This window comes from Lissotriton vulgaris, chromosome 5 (assembly GCF_964263255.1).
Source record: "Lissotriton vulgaris chromosome 5, aLisVul1.2, whole genome shotgun sequence".
Taxonomy (NCBI): Eukaryota; Metazoa; Chordata; class Amphibia; order Caudata; family Salamandridae; genus Lissotriton; species Lissotriton vulgaris.
The window spans coordinates 557,756,710-557,767,610 of NC_141693.1; the positions used below are offsets into that span (position 1 = coordinate 557,756,710).

Below are 10,901 nucleotides of genomic sequence, written 5' to 3' on the forward strand. Positions count from 1 at the left end.
TAGGTGCAATAATGAACTAATTTGCATCTGCAGAGACCCCCTTTTGACTCCAAATGTTTTCCGTGTGTGCTTTTTGCCAAGCTCCTGACAGCTGCCCTTGACAGCTTAGCTTAGCGTACAGCTTGTTCTTACCCTTAGATGCCTGATGTTTTAAGGTGATGCTCATTACTGACGAATAGAGTCAATGGTAATCCGATGCTGTTCACTATACGACGGGTTTGGCATTAACATCATATTCAATAATCTGATCAATTTGTCATTGTGCTGGTTATGCAGCCAGGGAGATGCTTATTAAATCTACAGTTATGCCTAACACGACAGGACCGTGCTCACCATACCTGGGCTGCTTAATTTGCCAGAGTGCTGCTGAGTATGTGGAGTGCTAGCAGCATTATTAGCCGGGCACATGCTATGACTGGGTATATTATCATGGCTGCCGTTCATATGCTTGAATGCTGCTCAGGATGCAGCAGCTGCTCTGCATTCAAGGAGTACTTTGCATTGTGCCAGGGCTGCTGCTCAGTGGGACAGGGGCCTCCAGTGATGTGTGGACGCTAATCTCTTTCCATGTGTCTCCCATGCCTCTTACTTGGTGCCCCCCCCACTGATGTCTTGAGGGTCTCGACAGCACTGCTTATCCTGCCTCTAAGTGTCTTGTGAGATGTTTGAGGAGTTTAAAAAGATGCAGACAGGTTCCAGCTTCAAGTGAGTGACAGTAATCATGCACAGCTGCTCTGTCCCCATCTCTGCTCCCCTGCTGTGCTTTCCATCGAAGTCTGATCTGAAAAGCAGTTTACATCTCTTGTCCACCCCAGACTCGCATCCCCCAACAAGAGTGTGTTTATGGGGTACCACTGTGAAAGGTGCCTGGAACTGTGTTCAGGGAGCAGAAGTGACCCCAGGCGAGGCTCTGCCTGTGATCCCTGGCCTTTGCTGCCATAGAGCAAGCAGAAACACTGGCTGCCAAGGAATGAATGCTCTTAAATAATATCACTGATGCCAACTACTGCGCCCAAGAGGTTCTCTGCTGTGGCAGTACAGTGCTCCTTGAAAAGTGCCTGTATTTACACGCCCAGCGGGACAGGTAACACAGGAAATGGCCCTTTTAAAAGAGAGTCTCAGGAGACATGCAGACACACAATGGAAGACGTCGTAGAGAGAAAAGTGGTCACATTTGCAATCCCTAAAATAACATTTTGGATGGATCTAAAATCGAAACAACTAAGTCGCAGATTCCTTTGGAACTATGGGGCCTCTGAGCCTGGACAGGGGACATGGAAAGATCAACCCCATTGCCAACAAGGAGGACGTTATTTCAGAGTATTCTCAGCCTCGTATCAGCTCCGATTATGATTCTCTTGAAGATGTTCGGGGTAGCCTAGCAAGGCTGCCTTTCTTTTCTTAGAAGATCTTACCAAGAAGTGCAGTAAACAGTGTACAATAGTGGATCATTTTCAAAGCAATCAACCGTGGACAACGTTAGTTAGTCAAATTGATTTAATAATGGTGCTTTTTCAAAAGAACAATCTAAATACAATTTGAGGTTTAAACAGGTGTACTGCCATCGACCCTCTGGCCTAGTTAGCTCACATGGCTTGTGTTTTTAAACCCTTCGTAAACACACAGGCTAATGGAGTGATGGAAGGTGATGGGGCTGTGAGTGCTGAGACCTTCACTGCTTGCGTCCACTGTGGTGTGCTGGCTTCTGCTGCTCTGGGGACGCCTCCGGTACGCATGGTGTGTGAGGTTCCACTGGAATAGAAATGGCAGGAGGTTAATAAACCTGAATGCTTATCATACCATCAAGGTTGATATATTGCTTCCAATAGATGATTAGATATCTAGAAATACCTTGTCATGAACTAAACCAAACTCCAGTTATTGTAATTGGTTTCTCCTGCATTGAATGTCGCTACAGATATACCTCTCATGTCCATAAAGTCAATTTCTAAGTTGTATCTCATTCCAAGTTGTAGTTAACAATCAGGCATTATGTGCTTTTTAAGAGATTCTAGTGCTTAAATAGAGGGGCGAGTACAGTTTACTCGAAACGCTGGATTCCTGCGCTGCATGCTATTTATTGCATGAAGAAAAAAATAGAATGTAGCTGGTTGGTTAGTACTTCGGTGTGGTAGTTGCTTGGATTTCTGTGCAACAGGGAGTTAGTTTTGGTGACCAGTAAGGTACCACTCTATTGGCTGATTAGATAGTGAGATGATAAAGAGGACTGGTGTTTCATTGGTTGTGCAGTTACTGCTTGATTGGATTGGCGCTGTTCAAGGAGGATGATGGGTTCCTTGATTGATCATGTGATTGGCTTCAGCTGGTTAATTTTATGTTAATTGGATGTTTACTGCTGGTTTCAATGGCTAGGGAGTTATGTGATGGGTTTGTTGTAGGGCCTGACTCTTTGGAGAGCTGGTTAATTTGTGTGTTCCAAGTACTTTCTTAAGTTGTGTTACATTCAGTATTCAGCTTCCTAATTTATAGAGAGATTGGTTGGCCTTTTGAGTGCTTTTTTGGATATTTGCATTGCCTTTATAGCCGATGGGTGAATGTTGTGTTGGCTAGTTGCTTGTTAGGTTGGCTGATGGATTTAATGATCTGTAGAGTCGCTGGATTGTTATATTGTTAAGTAGTTGGTCAATGACTCTTTGGTTTATTAGTTACATGGCCACTCTGTCAGTAGTTTGGAGTATTGCACCAAAGAAAGTATTCATACTGACACATAAACAATGGCATAGCTCGATGTTGTGCCACCGTGGCGGTCCAGCGCTTGCCGTCTGGTTGCCATATGTAAGAGCGGGTGGGGGTGCTAGCGATTCCTGCAATGCCCATCACACCCACAATTCGCCACTGCACATAAAGACAATTTACCAATAAACCTTGTACTATTGGACAGCAAATGAAAGCACCAAGTAAAGGAAACGCCATGAAAGGTACTACATGTCAGGAGCAGTTATGAATATAATAGTGCTAGATGTAAAAATTAAATCACAACTGCTTCGAAAAAATTCCTTGTTGACACTAGAAGCATAATATTTCTCATGCATGTTGGGAAGCTGTTTTCCTTAAAGCAGGTAACCACATTGCGCATGCATTCTATTTACTGCAAAAATCAATGAGAGCATATTAATGCAACATTTGTGGTATATACTGCATACCTGGTTCATGACGTTTTTGTACCTCGTCCTGACTCGGCCGAACTACCTGGACCTCGCAAGGCTGAACTGGTGTACGTGCTGGAATAATACAATAACATCCATTATTACATTTAGAGGGTTGGAACTGACATACATTTGTTTTAGTTTAAAATGAATACTCTAACTCTGATGAAATATTTATCATAATAGTGCAGGGCAGTGTGTAACTCATTCCACAGGGTAAGCAAGGTTAACAGAACGGAACATATCCAACGCACCACAGAACACAACGCTGTACCAACATTGTTCCTATATAATGTCTAACCTATCCCTGGACAAAAATTGGCTCTTACACACAGCCTCCCCCACAGATATATTTAACAACATTATTAAAATCTTTCAACAAAAATAAGCTACTTCACTTACGATTTGGCGTATGTCAAACACTAGAATACATCCCTAAATGGCAACCGAAACCACAGGACACCAAGTGCAGAATAAGTCAAAGATATGAGGAAACCCTAACACATATTTTATAAATATGTCATAAATTATTAACTGAAAGTAAGATTTTACTGAAAATACTTTTTAATTTACATGATCATTTATATGATCATATCTATAGTGAAATTTGAAACAGTTGAAATAGGAGGTGCATTGTGTTCCTAAACTATAAGATGATTTTTTTAGTGTTAAGGTGATTTTGTACAAACATGCATGCACTTTAAAATAGATAACGGTAAGAAAATGAGGGGGACATCAAACACATCGATAATGCTATTACATTGGAGTGGAATGTAGGGAACATTCCAACATACATGTAGCCACTTTTTATATTTTTTAGGTATGGTATTTTAACTGAAATGTTTTTAAATGCTATTTAATGACAAAAAGAAGCTGTTTACTCTTTATGAATCTAAACGTTCTTTCTGTATGTTTCGAGCTGTGTATAATAGTATGGTTTTAATTAACTGAAACAAATGATTTTGACTTTGACTATATAATGTCTAACCTATCCCTGATCGCCTGTGAGATTCTGAGACCATGCGGCATAGGTAGTGTAACCAGGATAAAAAAATGTGATGCCTGTGGTAGGGAATTGAACAGGATTTAGATGGTGATGCCAGACTCATTGTAAAACTGCCTCCACATTCTAGGTCCTAGGAAAACAATAAGGGTTATTACCTGGAGGACTCTGAGTGGTGGAAACAGGTCAGAAAGGGGAATAGTGAGAATTATACCATTTGGTAAAAAAGAAACTGCATGTGTCTCCCACAAAGTTTATTCAATTTGGAAGGTAGAGTTAAAGCCCTTATGGGTAAGCCCATGTGCATCCAGTATCCATATTTCCCCCGAGAGGTCCTACCACGCAATATTTCTGACAACATCTTAATGAGGCTACAAATATATCAAATTGGAAGAAAATGATATTGTTTAAGGCTGACTTGTCCATCTACACTGCAGTTTTCCGACATGGTGCAACAAATTACCCTGCATGATCTGCAGCTCTGTCTTTGTTCTTGTAGTATTATTACCTCCTTTAATTTTTCAGTTCTCTTTTAGATTTCGCTCTGATCCTCCTGTAAGGTCTTTGCGTGCATTTACTAATACTGTGAGAAGAACTTCTTAGGTATTATTTTTCTTTCTGGTGAGCCCCCCCTCGACTCCTATCACCAATGCCACTGTTCCAGAGCTATGTTTGACCTCCTTTCTTTTATTTATACATTCTGAAGTACACCAGTGTGAACTATTTACACTCATACTTTCTGTGAATCAAGTTATTTTAGGCAGTCCTTGCTCACATTTGCAATGTGGTATTAGAAAATGAAAATAAGTTATGTGATAAAGGAATTCATATATATATATATATATATATTTGTGAATTTGCCTTCAATTGACCTTGTAACACTTTATGCATGTTTAACATTTTTGTAAAGCAATACATACTATTAATTGCCACATAGGAGCTTCAGATTGGCAAAGAAATAGCTACTTTTGGCATGTTGCCTGGAAACTGCCACTTCAACAGTTTTCCAGGAGAAATCACACGCATGAACATGTTCACAGTTGAAAATACGATAAGTGTAAATTTCCGAATGGCAAATTGTGACGCAAAAGCTCATCATTTGAATTGTTATCTTTTTACGATATGGGGACATTTTTCCTTGTAGAGAAACTCCTTCCCATAAACCCTAACCACGTTTTAGAGTGGGCCAAGCCAATTTTATATCTTCCCTTAGCTGTTTTTGTGCATACCCAGAGACCTGCAATTTTGTCAGTGTTCACTAACTTGTGTGGGTGCCCCCTTTCCCCATGGAATGGCCGAAACACACCCATGTGACAAATGAACCCATAACATTACAACCGAGTGATGTAAATCCATTTATAAATTCAACAACTTATTTTATGAATCCTAAAATTGACTCGTTACTTGTAAGTGACGCTAGTGTGCAGCGTAGTCAAACTTACATGTGAAAATAGGTCGGTAAAAGGTTCCCATACTCTTTTATTACAAGGTATTAATCCCGCCTCGCTAATAGTCCATTAAATTGTGCGATACATTCATTTGAAATAATAAACACTAACAATGGCCATGGGTGCCTTTATTTCAATCACTCATACATTAATAAGGATTCCTGTAATGGGCGCCTTGGCTTGGCAGTGCTTACCTTCATGGCAGGCTTCTGGCTGGCTCTGCTGGCTCGGCTGGCTGGATGGCTGGCTGGGCTGGCAAGCTGGCTGGATGGGCTTGCTGGCTGGCTGGCTGGGCTGGCAGGCTGGCTGGCTCTGCTGACTGGCTGGCTGGATGGGCTGGCAGGCTGGCTGGATGGGCTTGCTGGCTGGTTGGATGGGCTGGCAGGCTGGCTGGCTCGGCTCCGGGACCGCAGGGGTTTTCTGGGGCTGCTGGTGGTGTCCTCCGCCCTTGGCAGACATGGTTCTTCGGTGTGACAGGGTCTGCTCTCAAAGGAACACTGGAAGAGCAATTCTCTGATCTGTGTCTGCTGTCTCCCCAACACAGTGCTTTTATACCTGAGAGACTGAGCCACCCATAGGGATGGGGCAATAGTCATCACAAGAAAGAGCCTGTCATAATTTGACACATTGTAATTCAAAAGTCACAGATTGGAACATAGGACAATACCTCATTTTTCAATTGTTATTCACTCTTCTCAGAAGGCAGAGCATTTCTTCTTACAGCACTCCTTACCACACCTTTGCAATTAAAACCAAAGTCATAACGATGAGTTTGTGAATAGTGTTTGTGACATTTATAATTAATGGCTACTGTAAGAATGTTCGGGGTTGGGAGGGTGTGAAACCCAAACCATGCTATGGAAAAATCTCAAATAGTTTTTGATAAAGTTGAAAATTAGGCTCTTTGGTGAGAAGTAAACACGTTTTTTAACAGACAATGTGGCAAGTTATTCTGAGAAGGCTGGTATTGCTACCTAATAGAGTGAAACATAAACTTCATGAGATAAATATTTCCTGAAGAAAATTTATTTTTTTCACATCCTTCCTGTGGAGCCTTCTTGTCTCTCTCTCAGAATGACTCATCTATTTCCGAGAAAAATCGATATAGCTGGTTACCTGGGTCTGGGGGACCAGATCCAGAATATTATTAACCCAGCGTTCATAGTTTAACTGGTAGCATGAAGTCTGATAATGCTAAAAAGAATTCAAATACATATCTGCTGATGATGATGGTTCTGTTTAACCAATGCAAACAAAATACGATGGTGGACAGAGTGCTGAAACCTTTCAACCACTCAAGAGATCTGGGTTTCATCCATTGTTATTTTGCTCACTATACCCCCCAGTTTGGACCCAGCCATTGCTGTGCTTTCTATGTTCGCCCTAAGTGGCCAGGGATATGCCCTGACTTGGGTCCCTTCCTTGCTGTCCCACTGGATTTAAGCTAGCAACCCAGCACCAGTATCACCTTAGTTAGGGCTAATCAGCCAGGTATAGCTTGGTTCCAATGATACAGTGTGCAAGGGACCCACATCTGTGCATACCTGTCACACGTGGATGCCACACTAAAAGATACAAAAAAGTGATGGATGGAATGCTTAATTAATCTACCACTGGTAATCCCTTCTTTCAAGGTTATCATTTGGATAGTTATAACTTCACATTGGTTTAGTTAGGTATTGTTTTCTAATTTATGCCCAATACTGTGGTCAGTACCGATAGTCTACACGTGTGCATTATTTTTTATCCAGATCCTCAAGTACTCCAGGCAGCTACTCTTGCTGAGGGAAGAACGGACCATCCTATTGAGGGAGGGGTAAAAGCGGCTGCTGGTATGCGTGGTAAGACACACTGCTTTATCAATAATAACTGCAGCATTTGTTGAGGTATTGCCTTTTGGCTTCCAAGCACCAAAACCAATCCTTTCATACATTATCCATCATCCTATGTTTCGTTCTCTGCCTCTCTACCATTAAAAGCAATCAGTAAAAAAACAAGGTGCATAGTCCAGTGTCTAAATCATTCCCCCCTCCTCCTCTGTTCTGTTCCATTCAGCCCACAAATAACTATTCTATCCCGGCACATACCACAGTTCTCGCACAGCTTCTACATAAGTGTTTACGTTTCATGGCTTCCATTACTGTCCCATCTAGGGTGTAAGCCACCCCTTGCAACCACAGATGCCCTCCTCCAGCAACTAATCCAAGTCATAGAGGAAGTCAAGGACGACCAGGGCTGACTAGAACAAAAACAGTGGAAAATTCTACAAAAGCTGGAGACCATGGATAAGGTTTTTCTTTGGGGAGAGTAGGCCTGTTGTGGGAGTTGAGGGTGGTACTTTAGAATTTTTTGTAACTAAAAAGGTGAATTTTTCTTTCTTCAATTTGAGTTTTTAAAAAAATATGTTCTAGTGGACATTACTGGCCAGTGTAGCATCACTGGTAATGAAACAGGAGGGGCCACCAACATAATAGCGACAAAGGCTAGATCCTGCACCTGATTTATTACAAGGTAATTGTCCAACTGTTTCCATCCCCTTTCTCCTTTCTTTAGTCTCTTTCTACCTAAGCTCCTTGGTCACAACATGTAGTTTACTTACCTTACCTCGTCCAGTCCACTCCGCTGCAGTCAGTGTTGAAACACTGACCTTCAGAATTACCCATACTCCATCCAGATTAGTTGTATACTTAGTGCCCTTGCATTACTCTTTGTAACTATGGCGCATTAATGGTTGCAGACATCGCACACCAACACAACCTCAACATCATCTCCTACGCCGACGACACCCAGCTGATCCTCTCCCTTATCAACGACCCCACCACCACCAGAGCCAACCTTCACGAAGGGATGAAAGAGGTAGCCGAAAGGATGAATAACAGCCGCCTGAGACTGAACTCGGACAAGACGGAAGTCCCCATCCTGGGATCCTCACCCTCCGCCTGGGATGACTCCTGGTGGCCCCCCGCCCTAGGCAGCGCACCCAAACCAACAGATCACGCACGCAACCTGGGCTTCATCCTGGACTCCTCCCTCTCCATGACCAGACAAGTCAACGCCGTCTCCTCGTCGTGCTTGCTACGTAAGATCTTCCGGTGGATCCCCACCGAGACCAGGAAGACAGTCACCCAGGCCCTCGTCACCAGCCGTCTGGACTACGGCAACACCCTCTACACCGGAACCACCGCCAAACTCCAGAAGAGACTCCAGCGGATCCAGAACGCCTCAGCACGACTCATCCTGGACATCCCCCGTCGCAGCCACATCTCCGGACACCTGAGAGATCTGCATTGGCTCCCGGTCAACAGGAGAATCACCTTCCGTCTCCTCACCCACGCACACAAAGCCCTACACAGCCAAGGCCCAGGATACCTCAACAGCCGTCTCAACTTCTACGCGCCCAAACGCCAGCTTCGCTCGACCAGCCACGCCTCGCCGCCGTCCCCCGCATCCGCAGAGCCACCACAGGGGGACGGTCCTTCTCCTACCTCGCCGCCAAGACATGGAACTCCCTCCCCACCCACCTCTGCCTGACCAAGGACCACCTCGCCTTCAGGAAGCAACTCAAGACCTGGCTGTTCGAGCAGTAGCGGATCCCCCCCCCCCCCCCCCCCCCCCCCCCAGCGCCTTGAGACCCTCTGGTTAAGTAGTGCGCTATATAAATACGATGATTGATTGATTGATGGTGTATGCCAACAGTGTCAAGAAACAACAATACTTCCTTCCCATCCCTTAAACATATTTGTCTATCTGAAGAATGCTAGTGAGCCAGCCAAAGGATTCTCATTCTGCATCACAGGTGACTTGAACTAAAAGTAATCCCTGAGTGAGTCGAAAATCCAAGACAGAGAACATCATGATAAAACAACAACTAGTAACATAGTGTACATTTGCTTACTGAAGTTAGAATATTGAAGCCCTGAAGTCTCAGGACTCAGGAGATGGTTACTTTAGTGGACACCATTGGCCATAGATTCTGGTGAAAAAAACTAAGGACTCACTACCCATGTTTGCTCAACCATTATTGTAATTTATCCTCTGCACTATGATATCTTTTCTTGACTGGGTACGACATAGATGTTTGGTAACCTACTGCTCCAGTAACTATTGGTGTAGCTTTATCTACTACCCCCGCATCAAGTGTGAGATCTCTTGATGGTGAAAATTAGTAGCACAGCAGATTTCACAACCTGGAGGTAGATGGGTGGGTGTTTCATTACTGAATGAGTTTACAGAATTAGGTAAAGGTGAGAGACAAATGCAACATTCATCAAGTTCATGAGCAGCATATGATGTCACATATGTTGTGGAAGGAAGATAACAGATCCCTTACCAAATTCAAACAGTCTTTTTATTTAGCAGCTCCCAGACACCTGTCTTGGCTGAATCACTGAACAGGAGCGCCATGGAGGTTCCTTGCATAAGTGAAGGTCTGTGGAATTCAAAAGAAAAAGACCATTAGAGAGTCAAAGTAAGCGTGGTTGATGTAGAGTCACTGCCAGAGGGCAGAGCATAGGTTGGCTTGGTGGTGTAATAAGAGCCAATCTTGTATTGATCTCATATACCAGACAACGAGACAAACAACAAGTTGCAGGCCCCTGGCTAATTAGTGATTAGCCAAACAATGAAATCATGTAGCTGTGCCCATTGTGTGATACGTCCAGACCACAACCACTTAATTAAAGTTTTTCCAAATGAGCTATTAGTGTGCATATCCATAATCAATACACCTCTCTTCCTTCCACAGGTGTAGGCCTCTATGAGTCCTCAAGTTTCTCATAGAAGTAGATAGGCATTGGTCCTTCTTCTGGCAGTTGTCAAAGGTACTCTAAAGTGCACTTAGCTTAGCTTCTTCCATATGAAATCAATACATTGCAGAGGTTGGCAGCAAACTTGAATGTGTTGTTGCTTTGTGTTTAGCAGCCGATGATGGAGTTGTTTGCTGCAGCAGATACAGAGAGCCAACATCACCACCATCTCTGTGGGCTGTAAGGTTGCACTTCAGTTCAGCCCTGGCATTGTATTTGCAGTTGTTCTTCTATGTCACCCGCTTTCCTGAGAGTCCAAGTCTTGTAAATTGAGGCGGAATCCTATTCTGAAAATGAACGAGTGTGACTAGTGCTTTTTGTACCATGGATCTAGTATAGTCACATAAATGTGCTTGATCTATTTTTGCAGGTTTTGATTAGTGTTCATGCAAATCATTAAACTGTTGACCATGGCAGCTGCTTTTTCACTGACAATGCTAAATATTTGTTCCACATTTTGCAAATGTTTCTGCAGCAT

The 10,901-nt window shown here is 43.2% G+C and overlaps 1 protein-coding gene across 1 annotated transcript; it reads right to left on the bottom strand.

The window, feature by feature from the left end:
- Positions 1-1,485: 1,485 nt before the first annotated feature.
- On the bottom strand, positions 1,486-6,143 carry LOC147711252 (uncharacterized). The gene is made up of 3 exons (XM_086920129.1): positions 5,813-6,143; positions 3,165-3,242; positions 1,486-1,752 (listed from the first exon to the last, which is right to left on the bottom strand). Exons 1-3 carry the CDS (start codon positions 6,075-6,077, stop codon positions 1,673-1,675), a joined length of 423 nt encoding a protein of 140 aa, XP_086776255.1. The 5' UTR covers positions 6,078-6,143; the 3' UTR covers positions 1,486-1,672.
- Positions 6,144-10,901: the final 4,758 nt, after the last annotated feature.

Excerpts from the sequence above, each read along its gene's own strand:
- LOC147711252 (XM_086920129.1), bottom strand. The coding sequence starts at position 6,077 with ATGTCTGCCAAGGGCGGAGGACACCACCAGCAGCCCCAGAAAACCCCT. Across the intron at positions 3,243-5,812 it reads GCCAGAAGCCTGCCATGAAG|CACGTACACCAGTTCAGCCT; the intron begins GTAAGCACTGCC and ends GTATTATTCCAG. Across the intron at positions 1,753-3,164 it reads ACAAAAACGTCATGAACCAG|TGGAACCTCACACACCATGC; the intron begins GTATGCAGTATA and ends TTTCTATTCCAG.